The 24,283-nt window shown below is 40.0% G+C and overlaps 1 protein-coding gene across 1 annotated transcript in view; it reads left to right on the top strand.

Annotated features, from left to right (window-relative positions):
* LOC311623309 (histone-lysine N-methyltransferase SETMAR-like) overlaps window positions 1-24,283 on the top strand; it is a gene marked incomplete at its 3' end in the record, with an annotated part of 325,341 nt that overhangs the window by 34,049 nt on the left and 267,009 nt on the right. The window contains exon 3 of the mRNA XM_084885317.1: window positions 16,376-16,488. Within this exon, the coding sequence (XP_084741443.1) occupies window positions 16,383-16,488 (106 nt within the window). The 5' untranslated portion in view covers window positions 16,376-16,382. The remainder of the gene's footprint in view (window positions 1-16,375; window positions 16,489-24,283) is intronic.

Raw genomic sequence — 24,283 nt, 5'->3', positions numbered from 1 at the left:
TTTGCAAAACTGATTATTGACAAAAATGCATGTGATTCCAAAAGGGCTTGAGTGATTGAAAGCAGTTGCAGTATTTCAACATGAGAATGTTGCTTATCCTTTCTATTGTCTGTTTGCAGATTCCTACAGAGCATACCTCTGGACTTCTGCTGTCCCCAGATAGCAGTTTCTGCACAGCTAACTCAGAACAGATTAGAGCCTGAGTTTTAGAACACTGTCTGACTTTTATTTCTTGAGTAAGCATTCAGGAAAATGCATCCCTGCTCTCCCATGTCTAATTCCCCAAGAGTCTGACTTTCCTTGCGTGCCTGCAGTGTCTAACCAAATTGCATAATCACATCTGTCCTTTCCCAGCATATGCTGTGATGACCAAGATGTAGCCAGGCTCCCAGCAGGCCCTTTGAAAGACAAGTTCAGTCCAAGTCACATAACTTCAGGGTTGATTTGCCCCTCACTCTCTTTTTTCTAATAGTTTATTGGTATTTAGAGGCAGAGGAAGGAAGAAAACAAACATTGATGCGAGAGTAGAAACATCTATCAGTTGCTTCCTGCAACCCGGGCATGTGCCCTGAGTGGGAATTGAATCAGCATCCTTTCATTGCCTGGGATGATGCCCAACCACCTGAGCCACACTGGTCAGGGCTGCCCCTCAGTCATAGATCACGTTGTGGCTGGCACTTAGTTTACTTCTGAGAGTGACACCAAAATTAGCTCTGCGACCAATGAGAAATAAGACCATTTCCATTGTGAAGAGAAAACAATAGCTTCAAGAAAAATTGCATCTGCATACTTGGTGATAATAATTACCACTTAGAATTTAAAGCTTACAAAAACCCACATGTGTGGTGAGTGCAATGTGTGGTGAGAGAGAGTTTTCCAAAAATCTAATACATTTGACATCTCAATTGCCTTTTGACTAAGACAGAATTTGTATCCTGAAAACTGACCAAAGACAGGGGAAAATGTGTGGTGTTTTATTATATTTTATTTTAAACTCACTTCCTTTGTCCAATAATTCTCTTTGCTAATAAGAAAAACCATCAAGAGCAACGTATTTCATCTTTATTTGGATTTCAGAAAAGCAAATATCCCAAACTGTCTTCTGAACTTTTCAGTGGACTTTTTGGCTGTCTAGCTTCACCTTCGTTTAAAGATGTTAGAGCTGTGTTGAGATTAAAATCAGCAATCAGAAAGTAATATGGTTCTGATTGTCGTTATCCTGTTTAGACATGCTAGAATGAGGTTGTGTGCATAGAAACTTAATGGACTAGAGAAGAGAAGTATTCAAAATCTTCATGATGGGGACTTTATCAAGCCATCTTCCAGATGTCTCATTTCTAACCTTAGAACATCTGATAAAACCATGATTTGCCCCAATTAGAGTTCTCAGCCCTAGCTGAACCTTAGAATAATCCCATAATTAAAAAAAAAAAAAGAAAAGAAAAGAAAAAGAAAAGAAAGGCAAGCTCCACATTCTAATGAAAGTAGAATCTCTCAGGTTGGGACCCCAGACATTTTGATTTGAATGTGCAGCCAGGTTGGGAATCACTAACAAACATGATAATTTCATCTTTCAGAAGGGAGAGGAAGTGATGAAGAGGATTAACACCCTGCTTCTAATTCTGGCCAACTCAGAGGCCCCAATGGAAAATCAAAAGTGACAGGAATCCTGGAAGAGGGCCACCTGGCCATCAGAAAATTCCAGAGGGATGTGGTCACTGCCAGACACACACTCGGTTAGTTTGAGTTTTAAAATATCTCAGGAAATCATAAAAGCTTTGACCTGCCAGTCTGAGAGTCCAAAAAGAAGCAGAGGAGAGTCTTCAAAATAAAACTCTGATGCTAATATTGTACATGGTCCAAGGCAAGGGTGTTGAAGGGGGAAGAAGAGAAAAATAAAATGGGAAAAGGTAGCTAAAAAGATTTAATATCTTCATGCAGGAAGTTGTCTGCTTAGATCAGATATAGTTTTAAATGGCGTATGTAAAATGTGAAAGGTGATCTAGAAAAGCTAGTATAGTCTGTCAATTATAGGTGCAAAAAGTCAGAAAGACTAAATCCAGGAGGATTTAGATGATGAAGAGGACTGATGGAAACAAAAGCAAGTATAAAAATCATGCAGGACTGTGCGGGTGTTTTGCGAATATTAGGTCAATGGGGAAGTCACAGGTGGCCACACCCTCAGACTATTTTACATTTTAAATTAGAAAGCTTGGGGCAAAGTTTAGTAAGGAAAAATTGAAGAGTAAGATCACGTAGGAACAAATGTTAGCTCTCCTAAAGAAGTTTAAACAACTTATAACAAACCAGAATATTCATAGAATTTTCCAAATAAATTGCTTTCATCTTTAAAAAAAATATGGAGAGCTGAAACCGGTTTGGCTCAATGGATGGAGCATTGGCTTGGGGACTGAAGGGTCCCGGGTTCGATTCCGGTCAAGGGCATGTACCTTGGTTGCGGGCATATCCCCAGTAGGGTGTGCAAGAGGCAGCTGATCGATGACTCTCTCTCATCGATGTTTCTCTCTATCTCTCTCCCTTCCTTTCTGTACAAAATCAATAAAATATATTTTTAAAATAAAAAAAATAAAAAAAATATGGAGAATGAAGAGGTGCCTTTTCAAAAAGAGAGTGGAAAAAGTCTTTGAACTACAGATTCAAAAATATGCTGATTCTTCTGTTTAAAAATTCTGGAATTTACTTTAAAATGCACTTTGAATGTAAGACATGCTAAGTTAAATCATATCTATGACATAGCTTATCAAGAGAGTGGAGGCAAGCCCTGGCCAGATGGTTCAGTTGGTTAAAGCATCATTCTGTACACCTTGGGTTCAATTTCAGAATCAGGGCACATACATAGGTTATGCGTTTGATTTCCCAGGTAGGGTGTGTAAGGGAGGCAACCAACCAATGTTTCTCTCTCATATCTATGTTTCTTGCTATCTTTCTCCTTTCCTCTCTCTCTAAAGTCAATGAGCAAAGAAACATACAATGTTTAATAATCTAATTCAAATACAGTAATTCATTATTTTTGAGAATTAGATAAAAGCTAAACAACTTCTTGAAGTATTTAGATATTACAGTATACCAAACCATCCCAAAACTTAGTGTCTTAAAACAGCTACCATTAATTTGCTCCCAATTCTGCAATTTACTAGTATGCTAAGGCCCAGCTGGGTGGTTCTTCTGCTGGTTGATCTGGGATCGTGCAGGCTGCTTAAGCCATCTGAGAGTTTAATTGAAGCCAGCTGGCCCAAGACAGCCTCCGTCACATTGGTGGTTGTTGCTGGCTGCCAGCTGGGTCACTTCTCTCCAGCAAGAGAGCTAGAGCTAATTTACATGGGGGAAGCAGCCTCAAGAGAGAATGAGAGCAGAAGCTTCAAGGCCAACCCTTGGAAGTTACATAACATCTCTTCTTTTTTGTTCTATTGGTCAGAGCAAGTCACAGGCCAGCCCAGATCCAGGGATGGGGAAACAGTCAATACCTTTAGAGCAGGATTGCTGCAAATCCCGTCTAATATACCATGCTAAAAAAATTATTCACTGACACACCTGAACTATGGTGTGTTGTTATTGTGGTCATATTATAACAGAGCTGAAAAATTCATATTCCCTAGTGACGTTGTAGCTGTATCCCTGGGTTTTGCATCCATGGACTCAATCAGCCACAGATCAAAACAGTATTTTGATCAAGGAATAATTGGGAAGTCAAAAGTTGTGCATAGATTTTCAACTGCCGACGGACTGAAGCTTCACATTGTTCAAGAGTCAACTGTATGATGTCTTCTATCTCTTTTAATTTAGAATAGTAATGAAATGAGATCCTGGCAGCACAGAATGTCGTCAAGGCTCTAGATCCAAAGGGTATACAGAAGATGGAGGAATGAGAAGACAGGTATTACTGTAGGTGTGGACTACTAGGCTCTTACCATGAACTAATTAGGTCCCACATAACAACTGAAATGTGGGTGCCTTGAGGTGACTTCTTTGTTTCTTTTTTTAAGAAGGCCAACAGTGAAAATACAACAGTAACCAAACATGGTGGTATCAAGTCTAGTTAGGAATAGAAAATCCTTTCTAACTCAGTGTCTGTTCATTTTCTTTACTTCATTTGTTTTTGTTTCACTTTCATCTGCGATTCATTTGCCTTCTGTCATCTTCCACAATGGCTTCTGCAAGAATATCAGCCTTGAAATGTACTACATGGTTTGTACCCACTTCAAACATAGTTTAAAATCTCATTTGTTATTTTGGACTATGGTCTCGCTTAAAAGCCAGTGTTACTGAGAATGTGGAGTACATACTCAGTTTAATTCCCAGTGTGAGTGGGGAAAGAGGGGGCACAAGGGCCTTTAATTCCCAGGGTGAGAGGGGAAAGAGAGGGCACGAGAGCCAGCAAGAAGGAGAGCTAACACTGTGAGATGCTCCCCAACAGACGTGTGAAGGAAACAAATATTCAGGCAACTGAAGTCTCTAGACACAGGAACACTGGAAACTGCCCAAACCTGGGCTCAGTCGAGTATAGAAATGTGATGAAGACCAGGACTGGCTATTTTTTTTTTTTTTTCCAATAAGAGGTTAGTTTCTTAAGGACCAGATTCCCAGGATTACAAGGATTTGCCTGCAGAGCCCAGGGAACACTTATCTGCAGTAGAATTAGTGACATGAAAGGATGGGATTCTGTGTGAGCTTATTATACGAGACTGTGCTGGGAACCTTAAATTAACATTGGGAAATCATATTAAATCAAAATCAGCAGATAAAAGCTTTATTAAGTACAAATTATGTTTTTCTAATTAGCTTGAATTCTCAAGTGTTTAGGGGAGCCAAAACAGTCGCTGGGGATTAGAATCGTTCCTTTAAAGAAAATAAAAAACAAGGCCACACGTGCAGAACATCTCAGGTTAGGAGCTTAATCAGATTCACTCAACTCACCTTCCCGTTTTCAAGCCCAAATTGTCACCTGCAATTGAAAGCTGCTTCTGTGTGGGCCCTGCTGCTTTGGAAGGGGAGACGATCCCAGCTCTCCAGAGGCAGACATTCTATCGATGCGCCTCCACCTCGACACCTTGTGGAAACATTTGGTGAATGACAGGAGAAAAGCTTCCACCTGACAGGGAAGAGAAAATGGGGAGAACATGTTGCTGTGACTATTTTTTTCCCTTTTACTAAAAAAAAAACCTTACATTTAACACAGATAATGGTTAATCTTCCGCTTTGGCGGAAGACTGATTTTGTTGTTGTTTTTCACAGTGTTGATGACTACTTGCTCAGTAACCAAAGACCATTTGAGTAACCAAATCAATCTGACGGGAACACCCAATCACCTGTGAGCGGGTCTCAGTCATCTGGACTGCAAACTCCAAGAGGGAGGAATCAGGCCTCATTCCCTTGTAGATTGCATATAAGAAATGCCCAATATAGTTTCTGTGCCAATGAAAAGACTTATAATAAGCATTCCATGCCACCTGATAAACATATACTGAGTGACCAGATTATTATTATGATCTTTGAAAGCATAATAATCTGGCCACTCAATATATATATTAATCTGGCCTCTCTCTCTCTCTCTCTCTCTCTCTCTCTATATATATATATATATATATATATATATATATATATATATATAACCACAGAGGCCTGGTGCATGAATACATGCATGGGTGGGGTCCGGCTAGTCTGGCGGGGGGGGGGGGGGGGGGGGGACGACAATGACCTACCTGCTGGTCGAACTCCTGGTTGAGCAGACAATTTGCATATTAGCCTTTTATGATATAGGATATACACTGAGTGGCCAGATTATTATGCATTCAGAGATCATAATAATCTGGCCATTCAGTATATATGGCGGTGCTTACTAATGATAATGGGAGGGGGAGCAAAACAGAAGAAGGAAAAAAATATGAAAAGGGGGGCAGACACTATATGTCCCCAACTCTGAGATGGGTCAGATGTTCAGACTTCCAACAGAAGATAAGACTCCCAGAAGACACACACACACACACACACACACACACACACACACACACAGTGACAGTATGTGCCCCTCATAGTGGACTCTATCTTTGTATAAACAACAATGCCAGCAGAAATAAGCCTCCCTCATTCAGCCATAAACTGAAGGAGCTGGAGAAGAATCATTCCCCTCAGTGTATGTCACTCCTCTGACGGGGAGAATCTATGAGTGGAGGACGGTTTCCTTTTCCTTCCTGTGGGTTGTTTTGTTAGTGTCTTATGCTAAAAGAAGGCTTGAACAGATAAAAATTTATTATTTTCTCTAACTTATGCAATATTTTTCCTTCAGTTATAAGAAAACTGTTGCTCACATACAAAAAATATCTAATTTCAATAGGGAGCTTATAGAATTTGCTTCTCACCAAGGCAAGATCCTGACTACATGAAACCTGAGTACTTGCCAACTTAATGGGTTCCTAATAATTTTTAAATAGGATGTATTATTTTAATGCTTTACACGGTTGGAAGGTTATGAAGGGATAACTTGGCTGAGACTCTATTTTCTTTTGAAAAAACAAATTCATTAAAAAAATGAAGTATTTGGCATTTATTTATATTATTGTTATGGCAGTTTTAATTTTATGACAACATTTTGAGACAGTTATATTGTCTGAATTCGAAAAGGATTCCATGGATTACAGAAAATGTATTTAAAAATTTGTCTCACCATTTTTTCTCTGGATAATTCCTGAGGGTTTTATTTTATATATATATACTTACTATTTAAAGGAGCTAATTTATTTTTTATGGCCCATCACCAATATCCAAGATAGTATCTAATTTCTTAATTCTGAACTCTGCCTTGAGTGACTTCCAAACTAAATGAAATAAAAATACCCTGAGCACACGTTGTTTATACACGGTGGCAAAATTAACTTTAAGGTACATGAATCACTGCACTGAGGAGACTTCTAAGCCTCTACTATGTATACCCCCATGCAGAAGTTTTCTCCTCCTTTCATTTTAGATAAAACAAGATTTTTGAACACCTACTCTGAGCAACACAGGGTGCTGAAAATACAAAGGTAAATCAGGTTCAGTCCCTGATTTGATGGAATAAATTCTAGAAATGTGATATCACTATGCCGTTAGAGGCAAAAAGCTTGTTTGTAAATATGTGGGGGGTTTTTTTTTGGGGGGGGGGGGTTAGAGTGAGAGGAAAGAAGAGGGTGAGAGAGATAGAAACATTGATCAGCTACCTCCTGCACACCCCCTACTGGCGGACCAGTAATCAAACCAGCGACCTTTCAGTGCATAGAACCATGCCCATTCAACTGAGCCACACTGACGAGGGCCAAAACGTTTGTTTTTATCAGTGGGCTTCAAAAAGGGATGAGTTTTGCCAAAACCAGTTTGGCTCAGTGGATAGAGCATCGGCCTGTGAACTCAAGGGTCCCAGGTTTGATTCCGTTCAAGGGCATTGGTTGCGGGCACATCCCTAGTGGGGGATGTGCAGGAAGCAGCTGATCAATGTTTCTCTCTCATTAATGTTTCTAACTCTCTACTCCTCTCCTTTCCTCTCTGTGAAAAATCAATAAAATATATATATTTTAAAAAGGGATGAGTTTTCTTACAAGCCACACGTTGTATCATCGATTTAGGAAACTATCTGTTGTCAAGATTTCTTTCCGATGCCTGTCAATATAAACAGGGATGATCAATGAAATCCGTCCACAGTCATTCTGAAGCACAGTCTCCTCCTTTTGGATCGAGAGGACATTATCAGTGGCAGAGAGACTACGTGGCAGCAGGCAGCTACGCAGGTCGGGTTGAGCCCATCTCCAAGAATGGTTCTCTGAGCAAGGCCACATGGTGCTTCTTCTTTATTCCCATTACACATCAAGTGTTGTCTAATACTCAGCCATGTGCTTGGCACATAGTAAGCATGCAGCAAAGGTTTTCATCAGCAAATGGATAAGTGGCTGGATTTTGTAGGCCTGTTTAGGCTAACGTATGTAGGGAGCCACTGTTTGACTTAACAATTAGACATCATTCTACCGGTATTTGTTAATAATTCCTTTTTCTTTTTTTTTTTTTTTTTTTTGCAAAGTCTCATTTCCATATGGGTCCAATTACTTGGGGGAGAAATCTCCTCACTCTCTCATAATTAAAAAGCATGTTGTTTTTAGATTATTTCAAAATGTTCTTCTCTACCAACTCCCAAAGCTTTCTGGCTTCTCTGACTCAACGTGACTCAACATCATTGGATTATCAGAACACATGTAGCTTTTAGAATTCAGGTGAAATGGAATTGGAAGCAGACTCAGTCAGCCTAGAGCTACAAAACCTCAGAGGACCATTTTAACATGAGTGTGTTGATGCCAATAGTTAGCTCCAGCTGGGAGGGGTTATAAGAATTTTAGGCAAATGTCCAAGTTATCATATTTCCTAAATTATTGGCAAAGTTCTCCCAAAACAATCCAAGGCAAAGAATCTAGTCTTGGGTGACTAGTAATTTTTGTCAACAAATTCAGCCTTTTCTATCCTCCTCTTACTCACATGAAACCAAAAACCACAGTTAGTATGTTAAGGATCAACTGCTGTGTGTCTGTGCTTGTTGGTCTCCTGGGTGGATTCGTTCACTTCTATTCTAGTGCATTGAGTAGTCAATTATGTTAAATTCTAGTGATTCTATTTGCATAAGATAAGAGATGTCCAGATTCTAGACCAATGCCAAAATACTAGATGATGTGATTCTTTAGTACAATAACAAAATATCTTTTATCAGTAGACATCCAAACAAGGAAAAATAGAGAAAATAAACTTGATAAATTGTAATTAAGAAAAGCACATTTTCTTTAAAAAAAAATTACTTCAATTTATTGTATATTCCATGACAGGTTTTTTTTGTTAATGCAGATGATCCAGAACATTTCCAGATTCCCACTTTTCATGTATAGATTCATATGCCCCCGTTGTACTAATTAATATTAGGCCCAGATTTGGAAGAGAGGGGAGAAGAATTCATAGCTGACAATATTCAGAAACTAGAGAAACTACCGTGTTTCCCTGAAAATAAAACATCCTCTGAAAATAAGACCTACTTACAGGTTTCCTTCTGAGTGAAATATAAGGCATCCCCCCCAAAATAAGGCCCCCCCCAGGCTCTGTCTCAGAATGCTATTGCTAAACATGAGAGATTTGGTCCACTGATTCTGAAAGAAATGGAGTCACAAGAAATTCACCAGGAAATTCAGAAATTGGATTGTTATGGTGATGTTCCAGAAGATGATGACATGATTGTCATTGATTAAATGAGTAAATTCTTGATACTGTAGGATTCACAGTTTGTCTGGTTTGTGTTGACAACTACCGTACTACCATACCATATACAGGAAATAAATTTCCTTTATTTTCATTTACAATAAATGTGTACCGTATTCTTCTTCATGGAAAAATAAGACATCCCCTGAAAATATTATAAGACCTAGCGCATCTTTGGGAGCAAAAATTAATATAAGACACTGTCTTATTTTCAGGGAAACAGGGTAGTTTGTAGCCAAGTTCATTTTTTTTCTTGTGAATATTCTTTGGTAAGGTTGTTACATTAAGTTTCTGGAGTCAAATAGAATACTGCAAGTTTTACTTTAAAAGAAGTAAATGAGCATAATCACATTTAGAATTAAAAACTTTTATATTTGAAATATATTATAGTCTTTGAGTTGATATTCAGTTTTACAATTCACTACATTTTTGCAGTTTGGAGTATCAATTCCATTATTTTGTCAAATATTACATGGCTGAATGCTAAAATTACATTATTAAACCATCTATTTTATTTCAGGTACTTGAAAAACAGACTGAGTTAAACGTTTGGACCTTAAAAGATTGTGTCAACTATTTATCAGGTCTGACTTATTATTTTTTCCATTCTCCTTAAGTGAATGTCCTGTACCAAACCCAGCATTGCTTTTTGATTGAAATCTTTATCTCCCCTAATACAAACACAGTGTTGATTCCAAAACTCTGTGTAAGGTTCCAATCCTTGTTTTCCTATTTGACTATATCTCCCCAATTGGAAGATCATGGAAAAATGTGGTAAAGAGTAAATGAAAGGACTTGGAGGTTTTCACTCTCTGTAGACGGAACAATTGTTTTTTGGGAATTGTTCATTTGGATTTCCTTACCAGCATGGAATGTAACATATTCCAGCTGACGCTATTCAAGGCAAGGAAATATATCATGGTTAACTTGACAAATGACTTCAAACCCAGCAAGGCTGCTTAAGAATTTTCCCTTTGACTGCACTACTTAGGACAAGTTTATATACCAAATTAAAAAAGAAACTTGTTCCATTTAACTGCAAGTTTCATAAGATTTTTCTCCTCTTCCGCTCCTCTTTCCTCCTCCTCTCCTTCCTCTTTTTTTTTTTTTTTTTTTTTTAAACTTGTCCTTACTCCCCCACTTTTTCTTTAAAACTTAAGATTGGTCATTTCAGCTGAAACCGGTTTGGCTCAGTGGATAGAGCATCTGTCTGCAGGCTGAAAAGTCCCAGGTTTGATTCCGGTCAAGGGCATGTACCTTGGTTGCAGACACATCCCCAGTAGGGGGTGTGCAAGAGGCAGCTGATTGATGATTCTCTCTCATCGATGTTTCTAACTCTCTATCCCTCTCTCTTTCTCTTTGTAAAAAAAAAAAAAAATCAATAAAATATATTTTTTAATAAAGATTGGTCATTTCATCCATAAATGTTCTTTAAACCAAGGAGAAGTACAGCCTGCATCTAAGCTAGCACCAATTCTCCCCTATTGTGAATTTTTCTCACTATTTAAAGGAAAATGGACCACTTGCCCCATGAGCAAGAAAAGTAAGGTCAAGACATTGTGTGTACTGTCTATGCACACACACACTCTCTCTCACTACACATATATAAATTGTTTACAAAACATTTACTATTTTCACTGTTGTTTTTTTTTTTTTTATATTTTATTGATTTTGTACAGAGAGGAAGGGAGAGAGATAGAGAGCTAGAAACATCAATGAGAGAGAGTCATCGACCAGCTGCCTCTTGCACACCTCCTACTGGGGATATGCCCGCAACCAAGGTACATGCCCTTGACCGGAATCGAACCCAGGTCCCTTCAGTCCCCAAGCCGACGTTCTATCCATTGAGCCAAACCGGTCTCGGCTATTTTCACTGTTTTTGATGTATAGGTCAGTGGCATTAAATATTTTCACATTGTTGTGCAGCCATCAGCACTATCTTTTCCCAGATCTTTTGCACCTACCCAAGCTCAAAGTCTGTCCCATTAAATAACTCCCCACTCTCAGCTCCCTCCAGTCCCTAGTAACCACTATTCTACTTTCTGTCTCTATGAATTTGACTAGTCTAGGTACTTTGTATAAATGGAGTCATATACTGTTGTCTTTTGTGTCTGGCATATTTCACTAGTATAATGTTTTCAAGGTTCATTCATGTTGTAGCATGTATCTGAACTTCATTCTTTTAGAGGCTGAATATTATTCCATTGTATGTATATTGCACATTTTGCTAAGCCATTCATCTGTTGATGGACACTTGGATTGTTTCCATCTTTTGGCTATTGTGACTACTGCTTCTATAACTTTGGTCTATAAGTATCTGCTTAGGTTCCTGCTTTCAATTCTTTTATACCTAAGAATAGAATTGCTGGATCACATGGTAGTTTCATGTTCAAATTCTTGAGAAACTGCCAAATTGCTCTTCACAGCAGCTGCACCATTTTATTTTTCTACCAGCAATGCATGAGATTTTCTATTTTTCCATATCCTCACCAACATTTATTATTTTCCCTTTTTAAAAATAAGAGTCATCATAAGGGATGTGTGCCCACTCATTTATTTTTAAGATTTTGAAAATGATACTTTGACAAAAGAAAATATTATCCTGCCCAGCTGGTGTGGCTCCGTGGTTGCGCATCAACCCGTGAACCAGGAAGTCACAGTTTTATTTCCAGTGGGGGACATGCAGGAGGCAGCTGATCAATGATTCTCTCTCATCATTGATGTTTCTATCTCTCTCTCCCTCTCCATTTTTCTCTCTGAAATAAATAAAAAAAAATTTTCTTAATAAGTACTATTCTGGTGGTATTTTTTACAACCATACTCTGGTTAATTTGATGGTTATTTTGTTCAGTGAGAGATAATATTATGGGAATGCAAGTTTGTGGTATCTCTCAAGATCTAGGAATGGTCCTCAATCCCATCTCTCTATCCCAGGACTAATACTTGTGTCTTCCTCAGTGCAGACTATAGAATCTGTCAAGGCAAAGGACAAGTTCAGCTTTGCCAAGAATTCAGACAGCCTGAAAAAATGTTTGTCCAATATTCTGTATTTTTTCTTTCATATCACTTCTTATAAGCAGCAATTATTATAATATAATATTTTGGGTTTTTTTTACAAACTTATTGCCTATGTCAGATACTAGGATGTAAACTCCTCAAGAGCAGGGATCTTGTTCATAAAGGTCATGGATGCTGCATCCCAAGTATCTGAAACAATGTTGATTGAATGAAAAGTTATGAATAGAATATATACAGAACTCCAGGCCAATGGATTAGTAGTCCTTAATAATTATTTTATTGAGGAGATAAGGCCACAGAATTGGCAGATTGAGTCGTTGTTTAAATCTTTACTGTTGACATGGCAGTCAATAGCCTCATGTGGTTATTGAGCACTTGAAATATGGCTGGTATGAGTTGACATCTGCTCTAAGTGTAAAATACACAGCACATTTTGAACACTAGTATAAAAATGTAAAATATCTCATAAATATTTTTATATTGATTATACATTGAAATGATATTATTTTAGCTGCATTAGGTTAAAAAGAGAAGTAAGCCTGTCTCTAAGCTAGTGTTTAATTAATATTAAAATTAATTTCATCCATTTCTTTCTACTGTTTTAGGTGTGGCTACTAAGACATTTAAAATCACATGTGTGACTTGCATCATCTATGTATATAAAAGCCTAAGCAACCATTAAGACCACTTGACTGAACAACCGGTTGCTATGACACACACTGACCACCAGGGGGACAGACCCTCAATGCAGGAGCAGCCCCTGGTGGTCAGTGCACTCCCACAGCCAACTTCCTGTGGTCCCTCAACCTGGCCAGCTGGCCCTGATTGGCCCCGATTGTCAGCCAGGCCAAGAGACCCTACCTGTCACTAATTTGTGCACCAGGCTTCTAGTATTTATATAAGACAAGCGTAAGACTGAACAATTAGTTATTATCTGATTTTTGTTTTCACTTGCTGGACTGAAATTCCCCTGAAAGAGTGTCAGGATGGCTGGACTCCCTCTGATTTACCCCAGACCCCTAATTGCCCTATTAGGTGCATGTTCAACTTTGAGTTCAGGTCATCTCAGTCAGTTCTGGCCATCCTGGGGCAGTTAGTGATCTTGAGCTTCCTATTCCCATCTAGGGAATTCAGAGGGCATTCCATTCACAGCCCAGCAAAGGCCTGTTCTTAGTGCCCATTCTCATTCCCTGCTAGGTACTCTAGAATTCAGGGCAGCCCATGATCCCCCCAGAATTTAGAAACATTGGCAGACCTCAGACAAATGCAATGTTCTCACTCAGGGAAAAGAATTCCTTTCAGGGAGAGGATTCCAGAGGTGAAGAGGGATGGGGTGTGGAGCAAGAGGGAAAATAGAACACAAATATAGATGAGCCTATGAGTCAAACTATCCAGGAGTAGTGGACATATAACTTTCACAGACTTCTTATCTACTACAAGCTTATGATTACTGTTTTAGGATGTATATATGCCTGAAATAATATAAATGGCAAGGTCTTTTAGATAAAACCCAAATTAGGGGGACTAACAAAAGAATGTTGATTATAGGTCTCCAAGAAATTTCAGTTCTGAGTGCAAGCCTTGCTAGCCCAGATCTGGAAGGACAGACACCTCGTTGGCAAGTTGGTGGGTAGACTGTTTGCAGTCTGGGCCCCAAGGATCAATTATGTTTTTAACGACTAAGGATGATTACTCAATGTTCTGACTCTCTGTGCAAAACAAAGGCAAACGCAAGTCAAAAGCAAAAGATACATCCACCCCTCCCCCCCCCCCCCCCCCCCCCGCCATAACAGCAAAGAAACAGGGAATTGGCTCCACTCCCCAAGTCTTCTGAAGTGTGGGGAAACACTTTTTCTTTGTTGTGCCCTCATAAGCATTGTCAACATCTGAACATTTGTGTGTCTCTCTGTCTTCATAATTTGCTGCATTTTTCTACAAGAAGTCTCATTTTCATTCCTCTGTAGTTGCATGACCATGGCTGGGCTTAGTGGTGAGCCCTCCCTGACCCACTAATCCTTCCTCTGCAGGAGGTATTGCTAAGCAACATTCAGATCTAGCTTTGGTAGGAAGAATACAAATGCACTGGCTCCTAATTCTCTTCTATACTTCTCTGGCCTCAATGTAGAGATGGAGAAAAGAGACCCCCCTGAGCCCCTTTCTGAGCCCCTCTAATATGCAGGGTCAACTATGGCTATAAAGCAAGCAAGACCAACCTCCAAGCTGATAGTCGCTGGAGGCAAGGACCCTGACAGCAGCTCTGTCCCTCACCTCTGCCCTGATGAAGCACAGGGAAGAGAAGTTATATTCTAGGACACCCAACAAAAACCTCTCACTTCTTCTGGCAGTACAACCTTTCCTACTCTTGCTACTTTTTCCTAAACCTTATAGTTACCGTTCTTTAAATCCTACCTAATTTTGTACATATTCTTAGCTGGTCAACATATACACCTATTACTTTGTCATTGCTAAAATACAGGGTGTCCACCTGCAACTGTGTAATTTTCAATAAGTTTGCAAATGAGTGCACATTATATAACATAAAAGTTTGGTTTTCAAATATAATAAAGCAGCTCAAAGTGTGAATTATAGCAATATTTGTATGTGTATGTGCACACATGTGCATATTCTAGGTGATGGAAGACAACCAAATGAGATGCTGCTATTGGAAAAGGGAATTCCCAGGAGGAAGCACGGAGTGTGGGATGATGTGTTTTTTTTTGTTTTTTGAGACCCAATCAGACCTTCAGATTCATGGAGACCAAATCAGCTCACACAATGATCTACAAATGGATATAAAAATATATTCAGGGATGGTTCTTTTTCATGCCTGTGAATTTCATTACCACACAGATTTTAATTCAGTATTTACTGTCAGTCAAGTTATGAAGGTTTTGAGAGGCTACTCTGCTTCAGATTCAAGTTCCCTGAAGATGGCATCACAGAATGCTGAGAATGACTTGAAGTCATTCATTGGATGTCAGTAGATTCCTTCTGCAATGCTCTTCCAATACAGTCCCACGGTTAGAGCTTCGATGTCTCAAACAGCAGAGGACTCAGTGTCTCCCTAGCTACCTAGTCCATTTCTTTTTTTGTTTGTTTGTTTTTTAATATATTTTATTGATTTTTAACAGAGTTTCAGAAAGGGAGAGAGATAGAGAGCTAGAAACATCGATGAGAGAGAAACATCGACCAGCTGCCTCTTGCACACCCCCTACTGGGGATGTGCCCGCAACCAACGTACATGCCCTTGACCGGAATCGAACCTGGGACCTTTCAGTCCGCAGACCGACTCTCTACCACTGAGCCAAACCGGCTTCGGCTACCTAGTCCATTTCTGAAGAGCTCTATCTTCAAAAGGGCTCCCTGGTTATCCCCCCTTTTCATCTTAAACAGGGGTCTTCAAACTACGGCCCGCGGGCCACATGCAGCCCCCAGGGGAGTCTGATCCTGCCCGCCAGGTTTTTTGGGCAGTGAGCGCAGCCAAGGTATTACAGTAGGAATTAGTAGTTCATATAGTCCGGCCCTCCAGCTCTCTGAGGGACTGTGATCTGGCCCCCACTTTAAAAAGTTTGAGGACCCCTGATAAATCTGTTTTTGTGGTCCTTGCCCTTTATCACTGGTTTCCACTTCCCCTGCTCCTGAAAGACCTTCCTCTCAGCAACCTCCAGAGTATTTGAGGACAGGTATTGATTCCTCCCAAGCATCCTACTTTTCAGTCTGTTCCCAGTGTGAAATGGCTGTGTCCCCTTACCAATCTGGTTGAATGTATCGTCTCTGAATACATCATAGTATTGAGGTTATAGTCCTCCTGAAGTGCGGTGTCTGAAATCAGACAGTCTGTTGGGTGTAATATTTTCCATCAATAATTCGACACTAGGAAGGGTTTTCCTCCTTGCAACAGGTTGATTTTTTTTTTTTTTTCAGCATGAGCCCTCAACATGCATTCCAGTTCTCGACAGCTCACACTGGTCACTGGCTGTGAAAACTTCCAGGCTCACCTTCAGGGAACACTTTAATGATGGATATTGTTCGTTTTCCAAGGGCAGTGATTCCCAGTCAGTGACTTTATTCACCACAGGTGGCCAATGGTCAAGGGACTTCTCATTAAAAGACTGCAAACTGTGACTCTCCCTCGATGCTGGAAACTTGGTGCACTTGACTTCTGCAAAACAGCATCCGCCCTCTCATTAGGTGAGTGTTATTTATTCCCTTCCAGAAGGCGTACTGCAGGTATATGTTCCGTGACAAGTGTAATGTGTTTATGAGCATGTACATAATAAATTATTGGAAATAGCTGTGTTTTAAATACTCCCTTCATATAGAAAATTTGACTCGCATCAGCCATGGTCTCTGTTAAAAATAGGTAGGAGTTTGCTTACATGGTGGTCTGTGAAGCCTTCAATGATGATCTACTGGTCTCACTATGGAACTGCTGAGGACACAGCGTTGTGGGAGGTCCCTGGAGGATGATGGGAGCCTGGGAACATGTAAGGTGGCACTTCATTCATTTGCGGAGAGGCAGGTGTGAGATTTGCTCATGTTTCTTACAGCAAGGTCAAGAAGCCAAGTCTATTACATAAGAATAATAGGAAACCACAACAGGACATTTCAATCTATAATCTTATGGTTAAAGACATGGATGTTTAGCACTTACTTTATCAAGGGCCTCCCTCCATTCAAGCCATTTGCTGTTAATACCCTGATGTGTTTTTTTGGGAGTGGGCATGTACGTTGCACTAGTTTTCTCACTTTGAGTGTTGAAACTGTAACTGGTCGCCCATGTACAACAGGTGTCATTTTTATCAGTCTGCCCACACACCAAAGCCCTCCCTTATCCTGACTGGGAAGGATTCCACGGGTCCTTTAGACCTGACCCCTTACACCTTCAGGGAATGGCCTGATCCCAAAATGCATGAGAGGATCCAGCACTACACACATTTGGATGAGCAAGTCTATGAAAATGCCACTTAAAGTAACAGATTTATTTAATGATGCTATAAATCAATCCGTACACATATAAAGTTACCTAGAAAGTTTGCTTTGGTTCTCTACCGTAAAGAAAACTAAATTGAAAAAATACAGGAAATTTTCCTGCCATATGGAAAAAATTCAAGTATTCAATACTTCATGCCCAGATCATTGCAATAACCTTTTGGTAGTCTCCTCTAATCCCTATCCTGTCCTTCCTCATTACTTTAGGAAAGTTTCTTAGGCATTCCAGGCCCTGCAGAGACCAGTCCCAACCCCCCTACAGCTTTTCTAAATAAACTTTTCTTTCAACCAAATTGACCTGTTGTAGGTTTGCGAATGAGTCCTCTTAGTCATGTCTCTGCGCCTGACAGAAGAAGCTCTCTCCTCTTTTCCCTTCAAAGTCCACCTGCTTACCCAGACCGCTCAGCCACCAGTGCTTACCTCTCGTTTATAAGGGGAATGGTTGTAATTGTAGTGTTTCTGGTCCTGATGTAGCACATGGCATGCACTGCCGCATATCAATTGGCAGGCAATTCTCAGTGGGTCTCTCATGTTTCTGCACATCTTGCAAGCAAAGATACTGATTACAGTTTCTAAATGTTTATATAGTGAATAACCCTGAAATACAGTTGACCCTTGAACAACAAAAGGGTTAGTGGCACGGATAACCTGCACAGTCAGAAATCTATGCATAACATTTTACTCACCAAATACTTAACTACTAATAGCCTACTGTTTGACTGGAAAACTTACCAATAACATAGACAGTTGATCAACACATATTTTGTATGTTAAACATATTACACACTGTGGTCTTACAATAAAGTAAGCTAGAGGAAAAAAATTTTTTTGAGTATAGGCTGGTGTGCAAACATTTCTTTAAAGTTACAGACTATATAAGTGTCCACCTATCCACCTACAGGAAACCAAAAGCATTAGATAGGAAACACTGAGAAAGGGGGAAATAAATGTGCCCCTAAGATCTTTCCAGTTGAAAACACTCAGTTTTTAGAGAACTAAGATGGTGGCATAGATAAACACCTATTCTTGCTGCCTCTCACAACTACAACAAAACTACAACTAAAAGATAAAACAACAATCATCCAAAACCAAAGGAAAGCTGGCTGAATGGAAGTTCTACAGTTAGAAGGAAAGAAAAAAAGTGCATTGAGACTGGTATTAGGTGCGGAGGTGCAGAGATGCGGAGGCACGGATGAAATGGGCTGGCAACTAGATGCACTGTTGTTGTTTTTTAATCGGAAGGGAGATACAAGCTCCCAATTGCCCTGAACTTCAGTTCTGGGTAAGACTCTGGGGACCTAGACTCATATGGGAAGAAATTGGACTGTCTGGAATTGGTCCAGAATATGAGGGTGGCTTCCTCTCAGAGGTGCTCACAGTGATCATTGTTCCTGCTTGGGGGCATGGGACACGGAGATGTGGGAACCTCTCCAGTGCAGGGCTGACTGAAAGCCATTGCTGTTTGCTCCACCCTGGTGATTCCCTGAGACCCTGCCCCACCTAATTTACAACCCCACCCAAGCTGCACGCAGAGGCTTTTGCATCTGAATGGCCTGTCCTGTCGCAGCCTAAAACTTAACAAACTACAGCTGGGTCAGAGAGCTCCAAAGCTTACAAAAGAAGGCCCAAGGCCCAGCAGCAGCATCCTTCCTTGCTTCTAATCTGTGCCTCATCTGGGCACTTCCAAGCCCCAAACAAAGAGGAGAAATCTGAAGATCTCTCTGTAGCTTTTGCTGGGTGGCCTCAGGCAATGGCTGACTTTGCACCTCCTTGGAGATCCAAGAGCCAGTGTACCCAGTGGTCAATGTGAGACCATATCAGATTACAACTCTTCACATCCATAAGTGATACATTCAAAGAGGAGACTCAGTAATGATACACCAAAGCACCACTGAAGCAAGTCTTGCCTCATAAGGGTGTCTCCAGCACAGCAATTATTCCATTGTAGACACAGCAGGACCTCACAGCCAATTAGCCTGGAGGTCAATTCCTCTCAGTGTACCAATAGCAATCAAGGTTTAACTACAACAGGACTGTGCACCCAGCCCACAAAAGGGTGCACCAAGAGTTTCCAACTCAGGTGATTGAAGAGGCTGAGCCACTGGGCTCTATAGGACACCTACCAAACAAGGCCACTCTATCAACACAGAAAAGCAGCCAAAATGTGAGACAAAGAAACATGGCACAAATGAAAGAAATGGAGAAAAGCAAACTCCTGGATATAAAGTTCAAAACCATAGTTATAAGTACTCAAGAATCTCCTAGAAACCTCTAAGAAACTTAGTGAGACCTTCAAGGATCTTAGTGAGAATGAGCACCACCACCCACCCACCCCCACCAAAAAAAAAAAAAAAAAAAAAAAAAAAGGAAAAGGGCCAATCAAAAATTAAGCCTATACTGACTGAAATAAATAATAATATACAGAAATCCAACAGTAGACTAGAGGATCCCAAGAATCAAGTCAAAGATTTGAAATATGAGGAAACAAAAAACACCCAACCAGAAGAGCAAAAAGAAAAAAGAATCCAAAAATATGAAGATAGTGTAAGGAGCCTCTGGGACAACTTGAAGCATATCAACATCCAAATTATGGGGATGCCAGAAAAAGAGAGAGAGCAAGATATTGAAAACCTATTTGAAAAAATAATGACAGAAAACTTCCCCACCTGGTGAAAGAAATAAACTTACAAGTGTAGGAAGCACAGAGAACTCCAAACAAGAGGAATCCAAAGAGGACCACACCAAACACATCATAATTAAAATGCCAAGGGCAAAAGACAGAGAGAATATTAAAATCAGCAACAGAAAAACAGTTGATTACCTACAAGGAAGTACCCATACAACTGTTAGCTGATTTCTCAACAGAAACTATGCAGGTCAGAAGGGAGTGACAAGAAATATTCAAAGTGATGAATAACAAAAACCTACAATGAAGATTACTCTACACAGCAAAGCTATCATTTAGAACTGAAGGTCAGATAAAGAGCTTCACAGATAAGAAAAAGCTAAAGAAGTTCATCACCACCAAACCAGTATTATATGAAATGCTGAAGGGTATTCTTTAAAAATAAAAAAATAAATAAACAAACACACACACACACACACACACACACACATATATATATATATATATATATATATATATATATATATATATATATAATTTGTACTAAGATATATTCTTTTCCTTTTTAAAATATTTTTATTGATATTTTTACAGAGAGGAAGGAAGAAAGATAGAGAGTTAGAAACACCAATGAGAGAGAAACATTGATCAGCTGCCTCCTGCACACTTTCCAATGGGTGTGTGCCCAAAACCAAGGTACATGCCCTTGACAGGAATCAAACCTGGAACCCTGAGTCCACAGGCCAATGCTCTATCCACTGAGCCAAACTGGTTAAGGCTGAAGAGTATTCTTTAAGAAAAGGAAGAAGAAGAAAAAGGTAAAGGTAAAAATTATGAACAACAAAGTGACAATAAATACATATCTAACAACAAGTGAATCTAAAAATCAAGTGAATAAAAAATCAGATGAACAGCCCTAACTGGTTTTCTCAGTGGATAGAGTGTCAGCCTGCAGACTAAAGGTCCCAACTTTGATTCAGGTCAAGGGCATGTACCTTGGTTGCGGGCACATTCCCAGTAGAGGGCGTGCAGGAAGCTCCTGATCTATGTTTCTCTCTCATCAATGTTTCTCTCTATCCCTCTCCCTTCTTCTCTGTAAAAAATCAATTATATATATAATATCTGATGAACAGAATAAACTGGTGAATATAATAAAATCAGGGGCATAGAAAGGGAGTGGAATGACAATTTTGGGGGGAAGGGTGTGTGAGGAGTGCTGGAAGAGACTGGACAAAAATCTTACACCTGTGGACAAGAACAGTGGAAGGGGGAGTAAGGGCATGGGGTGGGGTGAGAACTGGGTGGAGGGGAGCTATTGGGGGGATGGGGAAGAGGAACATCTATAATAATCTGAACAATAAAGGTTTATTTAAAAAAAGAAAAAGAAAACACTGAGTTTTCAAGGGACAAAATAAAATCATGAATAAACAAAGCAATTGAGGAACATAGTCTGCCTCAGAGGCCACTGTTAAGAAAAGTCCTGGAACTCACCTGCCTGGCTAGGCTTGGCATGGGAGGCAGGAAGCAGATCAAGTAGGAGGTATAATCGTCACAAGACCCCAGAGGAAGGACATTCAAGCGACAGACATTCATGGGATGCTGGAGCCAAGAGGCTGGGACCAGAGCATCTGGATCTGCTATAGGCAGAGATATGTGGCTCTTCGTCAAGGCCAACTGTATGCTGGGAAGCCCAGAGACACAAACCAAAATAAGGTTCTCCACGTACAGTCTGCAGAAAGGCCTTATCATCTGTCACACTCAGGTATTTTCAGCCACACTTGCCTACAGGGATAACCACATTGTCAACAGTATCATCTTGGACTACAAAGGACAACAGTGACAAAGCTCAGGGCCCTCTGAATGTGAAGATAGCGGTATTAATGCTGTGAATGCCAGATTTTCTGTTGTCAACGGAGCTTCTCAAGTTATTTATACTGCAATGACTTGTGTTAGATCACCCTGCTCTTCTAGCCGCTTCCCTGTGGCGTGTCATACTGAACGTGAGACTCTTATCAGCAGGAACTTGTCCTACATGGCTCGAACAACCACTGACACTGGAGTTCCCAAACATAAGCTTGAGACCTCTCGCTCTGTTAACCTCCCCACTTTAGCCTGTCTCTCTGATTCCCCTGAGAACTTACCAGTGGCACAAAAATGATACCTCATTCTGAAAACTTTGAAAGCCTTCCAAAATAATAAATCACTCTATGACAGTGATTTCCTTTTTTCTTTTTTTAAATAAATCTTTATTGTTCAGATTATTACAAATGTTCCTCTTTTTTCCCCTCCCTTGCTCCCCGCCACCAGGTTCCCACCCCACTCTCTGCCCTTTCCCCAACCCCCATTGTCCTCATCCATAGGTGCATAATTTTTGTTCAGTTTCTTCCCGCACCCCCCACTCCCCTTTCCCCCCGAGAATCGTCAGTCCACTCCCCTTCCATAGCTCTGATTCTATTATATTCACCATATGACAGCGATTTTCAATCTATGTGCTACAAGATTTTTAAAACATGCAATACCTGAACTGTTTAGTCAGGGGCACTGACCTCCTTTCTCTTAGCTTGTTAAATTAAAAAAAAAAAAAATGACACCAGTCAACAACAGCCATTTGGAGTGAATGAGTCAAAAATCCTATCTATTTTTTATTGTCAGATTGACAAAAATATTATATATTTTTTAGAGTGCTGCAGAATTTTAAAATTTTTTATTTATTTATTTATTTTATTTTATTGATTTTTCACAGAGAGGAAGAGAGAGGGATAGAGAGTTAGAAACATCAATGAGAGAGAATCATCAATCAGCTGCCTCCTGCATACCCCCTACTGGGGACGTGCCCGCAACCAAGGTACATGCCCTTGACTGGAATCGAACCTGGGACCTTTCCGTCCACAGGCTGACGCTCTATCCACTGAGCCAAACCGGTCCCGGCTAGAATTTTAATAATTACTTTATGTGGGCCAGAAGATGAAAAAGGTAGGAAATCACTACTCTATGAGCCTCCTTAAATGCCCAGTCGAAACCAGGACTGCAAGGATTTTTAAAGAACCTGTACAAGGAGACTATTGTAGGCATATACAAATAAATGACACAATTCAATGGTTTAATACTATCTGCCAAGTTAAACTACTGCAGAGCAGCTGTGCACAACTGGAGATCCATAAATCAGCAACAGCAAATGTTCATCCAATTAAGAGAGCCGAATAAGAAAAAAATCCACAAATTAAGATGTGTCCAGGACATGGATGACATCGTCATTCCTCTCTGAATGCAAAAATAAATAAAAATAAAAATAAGTCTTCATTTTGCTGATGTAAAGTCTGGAGTTTCTTTTCGAGGGGCACACATTTTCTAGCAGGTCAAACACTTTATACCCTGGCATAAAACTCTGTTCTTAGGGGGGTCATTTTAGACTTGTTGGTTTGTCTTTCTATAAATAGTAGAGCAAAATAGAAGAGATGACTCAATCTGAAAAGCAGTCTTTCTTTAAAAGGAGTGGATGGGTAAACTAGGATCCCGAGGCTTTCCTGGGAAAATTAAAACCATGTTATAAGTCTGCCTTTGTGCGATTATATTTCCTTTTTCCTCTATCTTGTTCAGCTACAGGACAAGGACATTCAGCAGCAGGTCTAATGGCCAGGCCAACAGATGCCTCCATCCAGCATGGTAGGCCTTGGGCTCCTGGGCTTGGCTAGGGAACCCAAGTCAAACTATAACAAAGAGAAGTCACATTGTTATAAAGTTGGGTCGCTGCTGGATAGAGTGATCAACCATCCCAGTTTTCCTGGGTCTGAGAAGGTCTCATGAATCTTAGTGCTAAAACCAGAAAAGTCCTGGGAAAACTGGGACAGGTTGGTGGCCCCAGTAGAAGACCAAGTTCTAGGCTATATAGGAAACTGAGTTATCCACTAATCTACAGAAACATCATTTTTAGCTTTTCTGTAGATGAATGAAAAGCCTGTATTAATCATCCAGGCTCCAACAAGCACTAGGCACAATGTCATAGACACCTAATTAGTATTTATTAATTGAGCTTTTGCTTTATGTTAGGTACAGAGCAGTGATAAAAAGGAAAGTGCAATGAATTCCTCACTTTCTTTTAATCCACCTTTAGAGAGAACAGCCAAACAAGCCTCTGCTAGCTACTAGGATTTTGTAATCCACAAATAGACCAGTTTTTATTTGTAATCTTGTGGGTTCTGGCTTCACAAATGGCCTCCTGGCCTTGAACAGCTTGCAAGGTGAGCACCAACAACCACAAAAACTGTTAGCTTAAGCTGGTAGAGGAGTGAGGAAGAGAGAATGCTGTATCTTTATAAATATACAAGATCAATTTCTTCTGTGGCTGATTCTCTCTACAAACAATTCTTC

The sequence above is a fragment of the Pipistrellus hanaki genome, assembly GCF_964339955.1.
Source record: "Pipistrellus hanaki genome assembly, chromosome: 5".
NCBI classification, from domain to species: domain Eukaryota; kingdom Metazoa; phylum Chordata; class Mammalia; order Chiroptera; family Vespertilionidae; genus Pipistrellus; species Pipistrellus hanaki.
This window is presented reverse-complemented; position numbering and strand designations above follow the sequence as displayed.